The 19418-nt window shown below is 47.0% G+C and overlaps 1 protein-coding gene across 3 annotated transcripts in view; it reads right to left on the bottom strand.

Moving 5' to 3' along the window:
* LOC126535661 (nuclear exosome regulator NRDE2) overlaps nucleotides 1-19418 on the bottom strand; it is a 331490-nt gene that overhangs the window by 21294 nt on the left and 290778 nt on the right. For all 3 annotated transcript variants that reach the window (XM_055073175.2, XM_055073176.2, XM_055073177.2), the window contains 2 exons: nucleotides 5507-5613; nucleotides 2948-3066 (listed from right to left, as the gene is read on the bottom strand). In XM_055073175.2, the coding sequence (XP_054929150.2) occupies nucleotides 2948-3066; nucleotides 5507-5613 (226 nt within the window). The remainder of the gene's footprint in view (nucleotides 1-2947; nucleotides 3067-5506; nucleotides 5614-19418) is intronic.

Genomic DNA, 19418 nt, shown 5'->3' with positions numbered 1-19418 from the left:
CATTTGCTGCGAGATGACAAGCAGGGAGCTGCCGCTGTCAGTGCGGGACACCAAAACAAAAATGGCGGCTGGCAGAGCAAGCCGAACGCGTCAAACACGATTTTTTTTTTCTTCTCGTGAGTACATTACATGCATTGAAACAGTTTCCTTCACATCAGTAATGAATAATATTGTGAATATCGGCACGTTTGCGACAATAACGTAGCCATGTCCACTTTGAGGGGACAGAAACAGAGATGGGTGTGCTTAGCTGCCAGTCACATAGAAACACATGGCAGGCATGCTGCGGAAACTGCGGCGTTTGTTTTCACTGCTATCCTAATACGGCACGTTTCTGCTAAGGGTGAGCGATTATCTTAGCTGCGTTACAAGCATCGGCGTATGAATAGGGTACACTTCTAACGTATCAGTGTAAACGTGGCCACTATCGTTGCCGATTGCAATTTATTGCATGCCCACGAGTGCAGACAAGACGAATAGAAAGGCGCCCTTTATGTTGTTGTTGACCAAGACCATTATGAAGCCTACAAATAACAAAGCCGAGGCAAGTTTGGTTGTAGCTTTCTTTTTTCATGCAAGTGTGGAAAGTGATGAGAGGAATGAAATGGGGCATCTGCTTAAGAATGTTAGGTGCTTGCAGACCGCTTGGTATGTCTTCAAGAGTTGTTTGCGTAGCATTCGACAGATGGTAGGCGTGATCATCATTAGCTAGACTTGGCTTATAATTGCACGGGAAAGAAAAAAAATTGAATTGTGACGCCAAAGCTCAGGGGTGCGATCATTACGCGAGTGCTATCATTATGCGAGTAAATACAGTATACTGATGAGCAGTACTCAAGCCATGGCAGAATGATAGAAGCTTACAGTGCTCTGAAAACCGCAGGTCCACAGGGAAGGGAGACACGCGACCCAAACCCAAGAATGCGACGAGCCTTAGATACAGTGCTGGTGACATATGCGGAAAAGTCGAAAGAAGGGCTGCATGTTGCACCCAGAATGGGAAGGGCCTGAGCAGTCTTCATAGAGGTGCCTCTGAGGAAGTAGGTTGGACATGCAGCAGTTTTGTTGTGGCTGATACCCATGGCAGCACTTTTTTCAGTGGTACTACAAAGTTTGTCATTGCAGGCCCGGTCATTCGCCTTTACAGAATGTATGTATTTCAAGTGCATATGCTGTATATCGGCATATTGTTGTTGTGGAAGTGTTAACTTGTGAAACACAATCTGTGAAGATGCATTAAAAACTTGGTTTTGAGTTGATATTTTTCATGACTACAATTTATAGTATCGCAGCGAGAAACATTTTAGTGGAAGCTGAAGAGATTTGGGCAGTGCAAGCATACCGACTGCACTAAGCACTAATGACACCTTTTCACCTTCCCCGCAATGCACTCACACCATCTGCTCTTTCCATAAAAAAAAAAAAAGATCAAAGGCCAATTACATTTTCACTGACTCAGTATGTGCTGCTTTGCAAGCAGTCATCGAAGCAATCCTGGTATACACGGCTGCATGCATAGGTCTTGCATGACGCAGGTCCTCCTATGCATTGCACACGGTGCACATATTGCACACTGATCATTTCTTTTTGCAGTGCTCAAGTATAAGGACACACAGACTAAAACATGACAGCACTGTGTCATGTTTCCTTCAGGGCATCAACATCCTTCAGTGTTGCATGAGTGATTTGTCCCTAACTGGCCCATAAGATGCCTGCACTTGAAAGAAGTGAGTGAAGGAGAACGGCAGATTGGGCAAGTTGGTGGTTTTCCATAATGTTTAAAAACAGCACGGCGCTACAAACACAGGGCGCTACAGCGCCATGTGTGTCCCATCCTCTATTCTGTTGTCCAGCGTACGTGTTTAGCACTGTTTTTAATGAGTGAAGGAGTACTGTGAACTTGTACTGAATTGGATTAACATGACGAATAGAAGAGCGCACTGTCAGCTGAAACGGACAGCACGGCTGATGATGTACGTACTTACCATTGTTTAGCTACTAGTGTATTTCACTTTCAAAAGCTGTCTTTGCTGCTGGCAACAGCGCAGAGCTCGCCCGTTAAGCTTGAGCCACCTGAGACCACAAGTAACAAGCCACGGTTCACCACCCTAAGTTCCACACAATTCATTCACCACGTCACACACCACACGAAGTCTGGAGTGCCATATTTCAAATCGCTGCAATGCGAAACAAAACTGTTTTGACAGAGTTTCTCAGCTGGGCTAGTTCACTCACCAGTTACAAACTCTATGGACACGCTAGGCCTGTGTGCAATGTAAACATTAGAGGTAGGCGAGTGCTGATTATCCAGACCTCAGAGTTCACAAGCACGTTTCAATTCGTTTCGAGCACAACAACCTATACATACACCAACCACAGACGTTGCAGCAATTGTGATTCAGTTGTATGTTTCAGCAGACAATCACACTGAGACTGGCGGAACTCAGTGGGCAGGTTGGATTTGTCGGAGTCGTTTGAACTCGGCTCGGATCCATGTCGCACTGCCACAATCACAACACTGTCTTTCAGGAACACTGTCATATGCATCGTGCGGCCAAACAGCTTGGACAATATTTAGTGTCGGTGTCTTCGCATTGGTGGCCATCATAGGCACAGCAGCCAGAGGCCTTGCAGCTTCCGACTGGTGCATGCCGGTGATGCGTCGCAGCCTCTGATTAGTGCACGCCGGCTCACCATGCCTCACCCTGTTCGCGAACGACACTTTTGATGCAATGGCGCATGCCGAAGTGTGCTGACGCATGCCAGTGGTTGGGCCTTAAGGGTAGTAATGATAATAGTGCTGTTCTGCGTGCAAGCTATTCCCCAACACAGCAGTAGAATTCAGCCAGCAACCATGGTCATGAAAGTCAAGGAGAGTTTGTAAAGAAAGCTTTGCTTTAAGAAAGGAACAAAAATTACAAATACAAATCCCGGCACCTGCACACACCTCTAGCTCAATGTAGAGCCTCCAGAGAAGAGGGCAGCGCCTGTGGGCTACCAGTTCGATTGCCCGCTCTAGAACTCGTCGCACGTGATTGCGGCAACTGGGCAAGGTGAAGCTCGCATCTGTAAATAGGCAAGTGACAACACACTCAGCACTGAACACAGCAGAGGTAAAAATGACTTTACCTCTGTGCTGATTGGTCACAGCCGAATTTCAAGCAGACACTGAATTTGCTGATTAGTATCCCAAATAAATGCACAGCCTACCAGAAACATCCAGTTGAATTTTAACCTATTGAATGTGCACGTACTGTTCAGCTAGCACACTAACGCTCTTTTGTTCTACCCTCTTTGGAAGGCAGATGCTGCAGCCTGCAGCTTGATGTTTAACAACAGAACTGTTATGTCTAGGGCACACCCTAAGAGCAGAGTCAGACTCGGCAGTTGACAGATGCAGGGCAAAAGACCCCCGTGTTTATTCCTGCCTGCTTACATATTAGCAGCTCCTGATAAGGCACCTACATGTGCTGTGTCACTATCTTTGCGCAGAAGTGTGTGTACGAGTCAGAGTAATACCAAAGGAACACCATAAATGTTACAGCCAATCATATCAAGTTTCTTTAGCTCATTTCATCGACAATATTTGCATGTGACAAGGTTGACCATGTTATCAACATATTACACTCTCGTGTATCAAATTTGACTGTAAAAACTTGCCCTTGCATTTGTCTCTTTATCAGTAAACACATGCTTTACCAAATATCGATTGGACAAAGAATAACTTCTAAAGGCAAAAAAGTTCTGTTCGATTGCGGCAATCCACACGCTGTCAATTACGATTTCCATAGCACTTATGGTACATTCAACTACAGTCGACTTACGTTAATTCAACGAAACTTGTTGAATTATCCAGTGGGCCCAATTAGACAAATGGCAGAAAAAAACGCAGAAAATTGCCGTTTACATAACAGTACTTGCCTTTAAAGTTAGCTTCACTGCAGTACAAACCTATTATGTGGTTAAGCATACAAAGTGTGTAAATGTGTCGGTATCACGGGGCATAGAATATGTTCCTTAATTTACACACGCACATGCACCATCTACGGTCATGGTATGAGCACCGAGACGCCTAATAAGTTTACTGGGAGTCCTTCAGAGTTTTAGATAGGCCCCGCTTTTTCGTTTGGCATTAAACGTCCCCTGTTTTCATCTTACTGTCTACCTTCTCGCTAGCTTTCCCAAAACACAGATGGTTTTCCTCCGCTTCTTCGTGCACAGTGTGTACAATTAAGGAACGTGTGCTAGTCCCGTTAACAGTCTCATAAACGAGACACGCATGGTGGGTGAAAAGAGGGCTCGAATTGCCACAGCAACGTCCAAAACAGCTGCCAGTGTGTTTATCAGGCTTCTCATACTGTGCCCTCGGAGAGACGGTGCGTGTGCACCTGTACAATTAAGAAAAGCACACTATTCTTAATATGCTCACCGCATAACATGGCTGTACTGCAGCGAAGCTGACCAGTCAAATTCGAATTATTCAGCAAAGGCCAATTTTCAGATCTAAATAATGGAGGTTTGGCCGCATATAAATGTATGGGCGCTGGCCGGGACCTTTGGTCGGAATCGAGTTAACCACGAAATCGAATACACCGAAGTCGAATAACGGAAGTCTACTGTATTCGCTTTTGAGTGCTCCAGAGTGATGTCGTGGTGCCTTTTACATTCAGCTGGTTGAACTCAAGCGCTTGGAACACATTAACCTAATCCATTCAGATTGTTGCACTCCAGCTTGGAGTGCTTGGAAGGTATTCTTGAGTGCAACTCAGACCCGACAGAAACTAAATCACATGACTACTCTGATTGCTCTGGGAGCCGCTAGCACATTCAGCTGGGGCAGGCTTTCTTTATCTCCAATTTCAGGAGGGCTCCACAATGCTGTAAACCAAATTGCAGTGCAGTAGGAACAAGCTGAATGTACCATTACATTTCTAATGCAGAATAGGACACACAACAAAAGACAAAATGGCAGGCACAAGCACTAGTGGTAGATGGTGATATCTGCAGGCTTTTTACTTGGTACACATGCTCCTGTATCATATTATTATGATTCAACAGATGCTGAAGAGACCAGTCGCTGTAACAAAGATGACGAGACACCTCTGAACTCTTGGTGCAAGCAGTTTTCCACCTTGGTCTATGGCAGGCCTGCTCTTGTAAGTACACTGTAAATAATATCTCTCTCCGTGTTCCTCCACACAAAACATTTCGGAGGAGGTATGCAAACCCTGTCCCCGCTTTGGAGCTCCGCAACAGCTGCTGCGTCGAGCTAGCCACCATGGCATGAATAACAGTATGATTGCTTTGGCTTCTTCCTGAGCTATTTTCTTGTTCATGTGTGTACAAATTCCAAGTGCCCGGCAAGAAACATTAGTTGAAAATTAAAGTGCTTGCACCTATCATTTTACATTTTGTCGTCTGTAATGTTTTGTGATAAGGATCTCCAAGCACTGTGGATTATCAACTAGCCTAAACCAACGTTCTGCTCAACCTCCGTGTTTCTCACCAGGCGTGCGGTACTTGGCCAGCACTTGTGCCCTCTGCAGCTCAAAGCAGAGAGCCACAAGCCAAGTCAGGGGTGAGCGATCCTTCTGCAACAGGCTGTCCAAGTATCTGCACCAATTGAGAAGACCTTAGGACTCTGCAATGCACTACAACCTTGCCAGGGTGCAACTCACACCACACCACATTTTTCTATCAAAGTGATCTTGTGATTTGGTCATTGCTAGGAGTGTGCAAATACTCGAATCACCGAATCAAACTGAATAACGAACGCTCAAAATTATTTACGACTAAAATATCTACTATTCAATTTTTCGAATATTAAGGGTATACTTGGTGTATACTCGTGCAGTGCTGCATGTTGCGTGCACCACGAAGCCCCTCATGCTCAATGATGTGCCAAGCAAGCACCCAACTTCATTGTTTTCTGCACAAAATGCGCGCCGAGCTTGGCCCACATTGACACAATTGTGGACATTGGCTCTGCAAGCAGTTCTGCCTTAATCATTCCTCAATGTTGGCTCGACATGGCAATCTCTCACACAGCGGCCAAATGCCGCAATGTGCAGAACAGCACTGCATCGGTTGTGGCTGCTTGTGTCTGTAAAACACTCGTCCAGGTCAACAGGAACAATTGCAACGCAACGTGAACAGAGGTAACGGCAACAAAAGCACCACATATTTCAAAACGTGCAAAAGCACATGCAAATATCGGGTCGATTAGCCATTGGAAGGCACATATTTCATGTTGGATACATGGCAATGAAATCAATAGCCATCAATCAAACCTGTACGCGTGATCTCAGGACTGATCCCTGATGAACCTGTACGAACATATTAGTGGCAGGCATTCCCCGACGGCCCGCTACCATGTCGGCCATCGGCGAATTTTTATCACTGCCATACTGCCTAGGCCATTAGGCCTAATCAGCACTGCTTCATTGGGCATCGGCAACTAAAGTTACAGTTTGGTGCCACGTCAACAGAGATACATTTGGAGCAGCCGCACGACACTAGGAAAGACGACAAACTGCACTGCAAACGAAAGGGAGTGTTCGGGATGGCTGCCATCTTTGCGACACACATACGCCTGCCTCTCGTACCTGACGCCGTTCGTAGATGCACAATGGTCTCTTTTTATAGTTTCGGGTAACCCAACTAAAGACTAGCTTTGTATCTGCACGATGGGCGCAAAAGTGTCATGTGGCCAGTGTGATGACCACCCGGTTGCACACATCTGCACTGATGGTGCACGATAGAACTTGCCATGATTCTCTTAATTTTATAAAATTTGACAGGTGGCAAATCACGGTGACCCTTACAATGAAAAGGCGCTTGCTTGTTGCCATCAGTGCCATCCGCGATCAACTCACACAGCAACTATGGCTAGGCACGGAGTCAGGTTTGGGTCCCGTGATGCGCGGCTCGTGCTTTCGTCAGTCGTACAGGTTGGCCTTACGATAACACACCTGCTGTAAAGATGGAAAACTCCTTTGGTATTTTGGGAGAAAATAGGAAAGCGAAACATTCTATGCAATAAAGGATTGCTCGCTCGCTACATTCTTTTTATGCACTACTAGGCAACTCTTGAGCACATGCAGCACCGAGTTTTCTTGGCCAAAATTTGTAACTGTTAAGCTTTGCGGTAAATTTTCTGATATTCGATACAATATTTGGCTTTTGTATCATTTGATTTGAAATTCGATTTGAAATTTATTAGCCTGTATTTGTGCACCCCTAGTTTATTATTTATCTGTGCAGTTTATTCACCTTTTCTTTTATGTCAAACATCTCTAAATTCGCTCAGAGCCGGTCGCTTGCTAAAACTGCATGTAATGAAAGAAAGCTAAGCACAGACAACTTATAGCATAAGTTGCCGGAGTTGCTAATATTCACACTATAAGGGATGCCGGACTATTACCAAAACAACATTTTTTAAAGGCTGCACATGTGCAGAACACACAGATCAAGCAGCCGCGCGTATCAAAGAGTTGGAACATTTGACCAAGGTGTTTGCATCTGTTTAAATCAGGGTGTCGGAACGAAATGTTCTTCGTTCTGGCTTTAGTTTCATTCCAATAAAGAAGTTCTGTTCCAATTCTGCTTAGGAATGAAAAAAAAAAATGATCATAACGGTTCTAACAGTATAACATGCACAAATGGTCGAACCGTAGTAACAATAAAGCATAGTATTTATTTTTATCAATAAGTGAATTGCGGATTCTGAGATCATGCTCAGTGCTTTGAGTCCAGGCGCTCAGCTTGGCCTCAGAAGCAGCATGTCACCGAGTGTACTCGCTGAAATGCAAGACCGCTGTTCCAATAAAACAAACTTAAATGAACATAAAGAGAGGTAACGCTTTGGTAACAAAGCATTGTACAAGTAGAAAACAAAATGATAAGCTCTTTACCGCACAAGCTCCAGATTTCGCTACTATGCCGATCTGCTAATGCACGGAGCGGCAGGGTTAGATAAGTGGAGCGCTCGACCGGCTATCGCTCACACTATCCCTGTCTGAGATATGCGCTAATTCTGACGTTGCCCGGCATTGTCTGTTTCGAATTGCCGACTTTCACCTTGAACCGAAAACCAATAAAGATAATTCAGTTTCACTCCGGAACAAAATAATAACTAACGTTTCGGTCACGTTTTCATTCCGGTCATAAATAGAGTCTTTTTTTTGTTTTGTTTTGTTCTGACATGCTGGTTTTAATTTACAATGGTTGAAAGGTTAATGGAAACGACCCGCAGTCGTCACACGAAGCAGACGAAGGAACAGAAAAAAACAAGAAAAAAGATGATATAGAAGAAAGTAAGTAGTCGACTAATCTGTCAGGCCTGCTCGATTATTCAGAATTCCCTGCAGCACTGTCACCAACTACACAGAATTAATGTAGCACAGCGATCGAAAATTTTGCACACCGTACGGTTTTTGTTCGATTTCTTTGACTGATCAGTGTGTGCGATGTCAAAAATTACGGCAACCATAATCCAAATGGCTGCCATTCGAATGCTCCACGTGCCAGTGGCGCAGCCAGAAATTTATTTGGGGGTGGGTTTCCGCCAACAACTACCACTCCTTCCTCACCTTGCCAGCCTATTTTATGTCCACTGCCGGACGAAGGCCTCTCCCTGCAATCTCCAATTACCCCTGTCCTGCGCCAACCGATTCCAACTAGCGCCCACGAAATTCCTAATTTCATCGCCACACCTAGTCTTCTGCTGTCCTCAACTGCGCTTCCTTTCTCTTGGTACCCATTCTGTAACGCTAATGGTCCAACAGTTATCTAACCTGCGCATTACATGACCTGCCCAGCTACATTTTTTTCTCTTAATGTCAATTAGAATATTGGTTATACCCATTTGCTCTCTGATCCAAACAGCTCTCTTTCTGTTTCTTAACGTTATGCCTAGCATTCTTCATTCCATTGCTCTTTGTGCGGTCCTTAACTTGTTCTCAAGCTTCCTTGTCAGTCTCCAAGTCTCTGCTCCATATGTCAGCACTGGTAAAATGCACTGATTGTACACCTTCCTTTTCAATGATAATGGTAAGCTTCCAGTCAGGAGCTGACAATGTCTGCCGTATGCGATCCAACCCATTTTTATTCTTCTGTGAATTTCCTTCTCATGATCAGGGTTCCCTGTCATTAATTGACCTAGGTAAGCGTACTCCTTCACAGACTCTAGAGGCTGCCTGCCGATCCTGAACTCTTGTTCTCTTGCCCGGCTATTCATCATTATCTTTGTCTTCTGCATATTAATCTTCAACGCCACTCTTACACTCTCTCTGTTAAGGTCATTGTAGTATATCAGTTTCAGTTTCTGTTTGTCCTTACACACTGCCAGTGTCGCCAGTGTTGTCACCTGTATATATGCATGCCTCTGAATAAAGAGGGGTCTTGCTCCGTGGCAGCTGTGACTGTCTTCGTAGTTCCTCTGTGGCTTCTGCCAAAATACCATAATGGCGGCGAGGATGGGATCTTTTCAAGGGGCGTGACCGTGCCTGCAACTTTTCTATGCCGTGAGCTGTGTCGGGCTCGCTCCGCCGCCCCCATTTCTGCCTGTACCCGGCCGTCCTCCTGTTCCCTGGCCGCAACTGTACCGGATGTTCGAGAACTTCCTGCTGGCATCAGAAGCATCCGACTTCAAGCCCGAAGCTGTGAGCAGTCTATGTGAGACCCCGTCCAGCCGCGCTGGAATTCTAGTTGAGATAGCAGTTCACGCGACTTTATTATTTCTTATCGACTCGGGATCTTCAGTCTCCATTCTAGCAGGTGATCTTTTTGATAAACATTTTGCCGGACAGGTGCTGCTGTCCGTGCCCTGTGTGAAGCTGTTAGATTATTCAAAAAAAGCCTATCTCGTGCGAGGATGCTTTTTTCGAAAGTTGCATACAAGGAACGCGAAGAGTCCATTCTGTTCTATGTTGTCTCGCAAGGCACATCGCTTCTGGGTGTCAAAGCCATTACGGCTCTTGACTTCCAGATTGATGGCTCGTCTCTCCGTTGCCTTGAGACTACTATGTCAACTAACAGTGCTACCGACGTAGAACTTCCAGTTCGGGAACCAGTTTCATCTGCACGTCTTCCAGCACAATCGCACAATGAATTTGCACGTCTTTTCAACTCCACCCTCAGCCTAGCCAATGGGTTCGTGCATCGTGTCAAAGTACAGCTCTCGATTCCGCCCGTTGTAGCAAAACTTCGCCGCCTTCCTCTTTCACTCTCAGCTCGGGTATCTGAGGAACTTCCTCGACTAGAGCAGTTGGGTGTGATAGAGTGCATTAACGCTTCAGAATGGGTGTCTCCGATTGTTGTTGTTGTTCAGAAGAAGGATGGAGGCCTTCGTGTTTGTGTCGACTTTTGAGAGCCTAACAAAGTTGTTGTGACAGATAGCTTCCCTCTTCCACACACCAAAGAACTCCTCCTCAGTCTCGTTGGGGCAACGAATTTTTCGAACCTAGATTTCACATCGTCCAACTGCCAGGTTTTGCTCGATCCTGAAAGTTGTGACTTGACCGCTTTCATAACTTACAATAGTCTCTTCCACTTCAAACGCATGTGCTTCGTGTTGGCATCCACCCCCGCTGCATTTGAACAAATGATGACGAAAATCCTTCAAGGATGCTCTGGTGTTTTGTTCTATATTGACGGCATCATTGTTTTTGGGAAGGGTGAGCAGGAACACTTGGCCAACCTGACTGCTGTACTGCGGGGCGTTAAGGAAGCAGGGCTCAAGTTGAACAACAAGGGCGTATTTGGCGTACAGGAACTTTCCTTCTTGGGACAGAGGATTACACTGCAAGGCATCTCTCCTTTGCTAGAGAAAATTATGACTACTCCAGCGCCCACTGATCGTACTAGGCTGCGCTCTTTCCTTGGACTGATAGAGTATTATGCCAAGTTCGTTCCCAGGCTTGCTGACGTGGTGGAACCAATGCGAGCTCTTCTCCGGAAGAACCAGCCACTCATTTGGAATGGTGCCGTAGATGCCAGTTTCGCTCAGGTGAAGTTTCTGCTCTCTTCCAGCAAAGTTCTGCAATGTTTGATGCGTCCCTTCTGGTTGTAGTGTCCACTGACATGTCCGACTGCGGACTGGGTCAGACCGGGTCGCAGCCTGTGGCCATCCAGCAAGTGGATGGCCACAGGCTGCGAACTGTTGCCTTTGCTTCTCGCACACTTTCACCTGCAGAGAAGAAATATGGAGTAGGAGAGCGTCAAGCGCTGGCACGTGTTTGGGATGTGAGCATTGGCATACATACTTCTGGGGACGGCATTTCACGTTGTACACGGACCACCAAGCTTTGGTCTCGCTACTCTCTTCTCAAGGCACTGGGTGCCGCCACCTTCACATTGCACGCTGGTCGGAATGGCTGCTTCGCTACAATTATACAGTAGAGTGTCGGAAGGGGTCTGAAAACCAGGTGGTGGATTCCTTTTCCCGCCTTCCAGTTCAGTCTCCGCAGGAAAATGTATAATTTTATGAGGTTGTGTCCTTTGTTGAGCTACCGTGCCTCACCAAAGAGCTGTTTCAATAGGCCTTTCATGAAAACTGCATGTTAGAACAAGCCAAGACCTATGATGCCACATCTTGGCCTGCACATAAGACGCTCTCAGGCGAATTTCAGCCTCTCTTCTTGGTACATGAAGAATTGTCTGTCGTTGACAACCTGCTCCTGCGCGGCGAACAAATCGTTGTTCCCTTGTCTCTCACACCGCATGTAATTGCTGCTGTCCATGAAACTCACCTTGGTATAGTTCAAACAAAGCTTGGCTACGAGAACGGTTCTGGTGGCCAGGCATAGACAGGCAAGTGGAGGTTTCCATCCAGAACTGCAGCATATGTCAGATGGCTGACGAAAGTACCAAGACTGCTGCTACTCCCTTGAAGCCAGTACCCTTGCCAGAGCGTCCGTGGCAGAAGCTTGCTGTTGACATCATCGGCCCTATAGAGAGAGCACCACATGACTGCAGATACGCCATTACGATTATTGACTATTTTTCCAAATGGCCAGATGTTCAATTCTGCAGTGAAGTATCATCTCACACCGTCATAAACTTTGCTTTCTGTGTTCTCCCATGAAGGCTATCCGGATGTGGTGGTCTGCGACAATAGGCCCCAGTTCTCATTTGTGGAGTTCATTGAGTTTCTCAAAGATTGCGACATCTGCCTTGTGCACACTTCCGTTTACTACCCCCAAGGAAACGGACTTGTCGAGCGGTTTAACCTGGTCTTCAAGAATTTTTTGTAGGTTGCCATGCCACTTGACTTCGAAGAGAAATTTCACCAGCCCCACAATCTAACATTGCAGCACATTCACCATGAAAGTCAATCTCAAGAATGATGATGTGAGTGGTATGTTCCAAAACAACAAATTCAGTTGGAAAATCTTGCCCACCCACACTCACTATAGCAGAGCAAATTCCAACAGGCCACAGCAGTTCGCCCCCAACTCCATGAAAAGTAGTCTTTTGGTCCCACGTGAACGTCACTTTGTGTCCCAGACAATTCTTAAACAAAACACTCATTACAGAAACTGTAGCAGCAATATTGACGAAGGGATCAGTATTTAAACCATCAACATAGACACACACTTTGTTTTTGCACATGGCAACAAGCGGAGGACTACTTGACCATCCTGCGACCTCACTTCCATTGGTCGCACCAGCTAGTTTCCCAGCTAGGGATGGTGGTGAAAGTGAGCGACGGCAAGGTGATGGCGAGCGACGATAGCCGGATGGAGGAGGAGTAAGACTGCGGTTGGAAGGTGGAGACTCACGCCGGGATGCGCATTCATGCGGCTGTTGTTGAAGAGGCAAAGCAGTGTACCACGGTGCGCTGTCTTGGCCTCCAGATTGATAATCGGGTATGCCCAAAACTTGTGATATGTCCACGGATACTGCAGCTAAAGCAAATAGGTGGCTTGCGGTACACAGGATAGTCATAAGATGGGGCCTGGGGCTGGCTGTACTGGGTAGCAAGGTGTTGGGGTGATGCGGTCTGATGATGTTCAAAGGTAAACGAAAGATACTGGAACTCCGCCGTGTCAGCACTGACGTGTTCATCATGCAAAGGCCAAATTTCACTGTTAGTTTGCAGTTGGCAAATCACCGGCTGTTCAGACTGCATACGTCAAGCGGGGAATGGGGGTATTCCCGTCCTACGTCTCTTCCTCCGCCTTGTGCTTGAAAGTGCGCTAATTCTTCTTTAATGAGTTGATGTACTAATAAGGCAATGTCGTGGGAGGAGGAGGCGTCCACACATGCGACTGTGGTCACGTTGTCAATTCTACCAAACTTTGGCAATACGCGACGCGTCTTCAGTTCCTCAAAAGCCCAGCAGTGACCTCTTGGATCAGATGTAGTCCGCAGGTCTTCCTTTGCTATAAGGAAATTGTAGACAAATTCAGCAATGCCCTTCAGAAGATGTCCAACCTTATCTTCATCCGATGTGCCCATGTTCACAATTCTGCACAGTTTCAATACTTCTTCAATGTAAGTTGTGGATGTTTCTCCGGACAACCGTGCTGTAGGTGAAAGCATACACTCGGCCTTCTTTTTGAAAGTGAGTCTCCGAAGCATGTCTTGATTTCGTCAATGAACCTTTCCCATGCTGTCATCGTGCTTTCGTTATTATCGAACCAGAGAAGTGCGGTTCCGGTGAGAAAGAAAACGCTGTTAGCAAGTCACGCCGTTGAGTTCCACCCATTGTGACCGCTTACCCTTTGATAATACTTCAGTGAGTCATCGACATCCTCATCAGCTTTGCCGGAAAAGGTGCTCGGTTCCTTCCGAGGGATCCAGCAGATGACTTGCCTTGGGTGCTCACTGTCATCTTGCATGCTTGTCTCATGGCTGCCACCAGCCGCTAGTGGTTCGTTCATGTCTATGTCTTCAGGCGATAGTCTGAGCAAGTGCCGGCTTCGTTGGAGGGTACGTACAAGAAGTTTGTCCAGAGTAATTACCCTGCACCGTCTGCCAAAATTGTTACGGATGAGATGGATTTATTTACAAGATGATCGAGGGGCTGTAGAGACGAGACTGCAGGCAGTCGGGCATTTTCTACACTGTGCACAGCTCTTCCATCTCCTCTTCTTCGGCTTCGTCGCGCAGTGTAACAATATAAACAAACTCCCCGGACAAGAATGCTTTAACGAAAATGGGTTTTTTGCAGCCACTTCATATCAAATTATGCTATCATCCTTATGCTATTTTTAAGCCCAATTCCAGCATTTGACAACAGCACAATGGGATCCCCTTGAAGCTGTTAATCGCGAGGCTGTTAATCAGGTGACACGGCTTCTGCGATGTGTCAGTCGTCGCCCTGAAATATGTCAACAGATCCATCTTCTGGCAGCACACATCTCGCAGCCAATACCTATCGAGTGGATCCCATGTGGCCTTCTCAGCTTCCAAAGCCGTGTGGATTCTGCGACCCGTCTAGGGACCTCTACATCGGCACTGTCTCAGATCCTTCACCTAGATGAAGCCATCCTCCTTTTAACAAAAAAGGAGCACCTCTGGCACCGCACACGTGCTCTCATACGTCTGTGTGTGGCAACCCTCCCCCGCGGTCTTACCAGTGCAGAGGAGGTTTAACTTCGGAGGATCCGGGCCGGGGTTGTACTCACTCCTGCCGTGACTTAGAAGTGGCCGCACTTTCGTCTGTTATATCCTCGCCCTGGGTGTGTAGTCTGCAAGTCACGAAATGCTGAAGCCGACATCCACCACAATATATAACATGGGTTTGCCGTGCATTATATAACATATAACATGCTGTGGGTTTGCCGTGCATTGAAAGCAACGAGGATCCGGCGCCTCGCAGCAGCGGGACTTTTGCCGCATAATCCTAGCGATTACACTGCGTGGATGCAGAGCCCACATTATCGATCCCTCTTGGACTTAATGAGATCCACAAATCTTTTTTCGTTCATTTAATCATCCTTATTCGTCCGCATCTCATACCCCTGTATGCCCTGAGGGATTTACCCTGACATTAAAAAGAAATGATACGAGGGCTGATCCAGAATTAAGGTTCCCATCAATTTTAGAAAAAGACAACATTGTCTATTCTCATAGAAATTTACATCATTGGAAAGATGAAACTTTGCTCTATTTTTCTACATAATCGCCATATTTTTCTACGCATTTTTGTAGACGGTGCTTCAATTTCTGTATCCCAATATCGTAGAATTCCACCGCCAACCTGTTGAGGAAGCGTTTCACCTCTTGTTTGACTTCATCATCGTGCCGAAAGCGTTGGAAACTCAAATGTTCCTTTAACTTGGGGAACAAGTGATAATCACTAGGCGTGAGGTCTGGACTGTACGGTGGGTGGGGCATGACAGTCCACCCAAAGGTTGTCAAACGTTTTTGGGTTTGACGGGAGACGTGAGGTCGGGCGTTGTCTTGAAGCAGCATTACTCTGGCTGCCTGTCTTCCTCGCCGGTGGTTGTGGATATCTCACCTCAGTTTTCTTAGTGTTACACAATAAATGTCTGAGTAGATTGTTCTCCCACGTTCCATGAAATCGGTCAGCAATATTCCCTTACGATCCTAAAAAACACTGGCCATGACTTTGCCAGCAGAAGGAGTTTGAACTTCTTTGCGACTGGTGACTCTGGGTGACGCCACTGTTTTGGATTTTTGTTTCGTTTCGGGAGTGAAACGAAACACCCACATTTCGTCTCCGGTAACAATGGAGTCCAACAACCCTTCCTAATCTTCTTGACACTTTCGAAGAAACTGGCGAGCACAGCCAAGGCACTTCTCCTTGTGGTCTGATGTCAAAAGCCACAGTACCCATCGAGCACAACACTTGTGATACCCCAATTTTTCAGGCAAAGCTCTTTCCACTGTACCTTAAGAACTCCCAGGAATATGAGCAACAAGTTCACGGATGGTGATTCTCCTGTTTTGAAGCGCTTTGCGTTGGATTATCTCGATAACCGCCTCCGAAATTGACGGTCTTCCACTCTGTTCTTTATCGTGGACTTCCTCCCAACTGGCACTAAACTCCCTGCACCACTTTCGGACGTGTTGAATGGACATATATTTGTCACCATAAACTTCTGCCAACTGATGATGAATATCCATGGGTGGAGTCCCTTTGGCGTGCAAATAGCGAATCTCGCACTTGGCAGGATAAACAATGGGAACCTCCATATCGGACGGCTGCTGAGCCAAGAATGAGCGGCGCAGCAAAGCGCGGCCGGGGGAATCGAGAGTGGGGGAACAGCCGCGCGCAGCAGTGTTGCTGGATTTCGCCTCGCACCTTCCCGTGTGGCTGGAGCTCTTTGGGAAACTTATTTCTGGATCAACCCTCATATTTAACGGAAAATGATAATTTCGTTTATAAATTGATGGACTTATATAACATATGTCGATGACCTAGCTGGTACATGACATGGAAAAATGAACAGAGCTAAAAATGGGGCCATACAAAAACAAGACAGCGCACTATCATGTGTCTTCTCATTTGTAGGCCAGACTTGTTGCAGCCCAGGTAACAGTGGAGGTCAACATTTTTTTTTAGCCAGACCTTCTAGTGAGTGGTACGGCCACGGCTACGTACGGGAGAGGGCGGGCACTATTTTGCAAGTTTCCTATCACTCAATCGCACTTTTGGTGTTGTGGGCACTTATTCTAGGTTTAAAAGTAAGGAACGAAGCTTCGCGCTAGAACTTTGATAGTATCATATGGTGCAAGTTTCACTTACTTCTGGTGACCTGCTGTCCAACTTGTTTGAAAAAATGTTTGGAAGTAACTTGTAATCATGGTATTGCAGTCATCACGCAACACATACTGTTATTTGATCGCACTTCATATAGTCATTGTATAATGTACAAACTATCTTGTTTATTTGTATTTTCTACATCGTACTTGCTTGTTCTTGTTATATTTGCTTTTTTCGTACATTGAATCATCATGTAAGCCGAACGCGCTTAGGAGCTAGAGCCCCTGTCAGGCCATATGGCCGTTAGCTCTTGTCTCCTCTTTCTGTAATGAAGAAAAAAATAAACTTCAAACTTCAGACTTGGGAACTGATGAGGCAGACAGTCAAAAGCAGGGCTGCTTCCTGTTTAGAAGCCTTTGTGAAAATTACGGCATCCGTTGTTCACAGTAAAATAAGGGCCAGTAGCTCCGAGAGATTTGAAACTGACATGTCTCCCAACACACGTCTGAAAATTGCCAAGACGTTTAGTTAGGATGGGCTCTCCGCAGCAAGCAGCACTTGTTACCATGCAGTAGGTGAGCCTCAGCTAGGCGACTGGCTACGGCTGTCTGGCGTTGAGCGATCAAGCAGTGACGAGATGCTCTCCCTAGGTCTATAATTATCCACCAGCTTGGTTCTTGATGCCTTTATGCACGTCCCCCCCTCTTCTCATCCATCCCTCCACTCACCTTGTCAACATCCTTTTCCGTTAGTCACTGTCACATTCTTCAACATTCACCGGTTTGCTGAACAGCGCGGCAGCCGCTAACATTCCTACACTTCTCTTTTTGTGTGGACTTCGAGGCTATTCACCTACCTGCCCTCCCGCCTAATGATTGGGGTGGTTTCTTAGCTTCCCTGGTCCAGCACCCCTGTCTTTGATATATTTTGCCATGCGCAAACCAGCGTTCTTTTAAAGCAAGGCTTTTTTTTTTCTCGGAAGTTTGCCCACGTCCGGGGTAATTCAGAGCATGTATATACGTGGAAGGAGCATGGCAGAGAGGAAAGAAGACATGAGAAGCTCGTTTGGACTTTTGCACTGCGTCGAATATGCACAATGCCCTCTGGAGCTCCCTGGGCGTCGATCGCTCCACTAGCCTCTCGACCGCAGCAATTATCCGTGAACCCCCGCAAAAACACTGCAGAAATTGCAGTGCTTACTTTTCTACTATACCCTAGTCGAGGGAAGCTAGATAGGATGGTAGAGAGGAGGGGGAAGAGGAGGCTGAGAATGGGTCGAATCACTGCAGTCGCGGAATGAGTGATTAACACCCTTGCCACTATTTGCTCGCAGTTCTCATACAAGGGAGGGGGAGAGAGGAGAGAGGGAAAAAGTGACGTGAGAAGGCAAGGAAACGCTACTACTATAGACACGACAGCGGTTGTGGGCAAACTGGACAAACTGAAGTTCTTGGTATGGAGCAGCCAATCGTGGATTACAGGCAGTCTCCTCTCCACAGCCTTTCCAAGTACTTGCACAGCATCCTGTGTGTACACACATGTGTGTAACTCGAGCGACTTAATCAAAGAAGTATGTGATCTCAGTTTTTACAATGACGACACTATGGCTTCATTCGACGTGACCTCCCTGTTCACTTGTGTGCCGATCGACGTCGCTGCTCATGTGTGTTCTGCTGTCCTCCGAGATGACGCTTCGCTGTTCGAGAGGACACCGTTCGAGGTTACGGACCTGCGCAAGCTTTTGCGGTTCTGCCTTGGAAATACTTATTTCGTTTTTCAAGCCTGCTTCTACAGGCAACTTCAAGGAACGCCAATGAGTGCCTCCCTTGCAGTCATTGCTGCAAACCTAACGATGGAAGCAGTAGAACGCCGGGCTCTAGTGACGTTGTAACAAGCACGTGACGCCCCCTCGGGCATAATATTTGTTTGCCTGCCAGGCTCGGTAGGCAACATTGGTCACCGCACCGCAATTAACACTGACGGGAAACGCTGCTCGGTGGTCAGTCATCGTTCATCACCACCATGCTGCGGAGCGTCTGTCTAATGGAGGGTGCCTCGAGCCCTTCCTTGTTCACGAACCCGGGCAGATCGTCACACTGGCAGCGAGTACCCACGAATCATCCTACGCCGCCGCAAGCGGCAAAACACCGCCCCCGTTGCTGCCGCCATGCTGCTGTACAGAAGGCTCAAGCCGTTCGAGGGAGATGGGTCCGTCTGGCCAATTTACAGGAATAAGTCTACGTGTTCTTCCGGGCAAACGACACACCTGAGGCCAAACAGCGGGACATTTTCCTGGCCAGCTGCGGGACCGTGTCTTCAGTCTCCTGCTCGACCTTGTCAAGCCAGCCACGCCGCATGTTAAGATGCTGGGTGAGCTGCTCGCCATACTGCGCTCGCATTTCAACCCAGCACCGTCCACACTAATGGAGCGTTTCCGCTTCAACAACCGGGGTCGCCGGAAAGAAGAGAATGGAAGCAATGGAAGCAATGGCAATGGAAGCTGCCGCCAAGGACTCCGGTGAGATTTCCCGTGCGACTGGCTCACCGTCGGCGAAAGCGGCGGTCAACAAGTTGGTGACAAAGGGCAGTACCTGTGGTCGCTGTGGTGGTGCCCACTCCCCCTCACAGTGCCAGTTCTCTCAAGCACAATACTTCACGTGCAGGAAAACTGCGCACCTGACACATGTATGCCGAAGGGGGAGGACGAACTGCAAACAGCTGCAGCCGCCTGGTTCAAGCC

Source organism: Dermacentor andersoni, chromosome 7 (assembly GCF_023375885.2).
Source record: "Dermacentor andersoni chromosome 7, qqDerAnde1_hic_scaffold, whole genome shotgun sequence".
Lineage (NCBI taxonomy): Eukaryota > Metazoa > Arthropoda > Arachnida > Ixodida > Ixodidae > Dermacentor > Dermacentor andersoni.
This window is presented reverse-complemented; position numbering and strand designations above follow the sequence as displayed.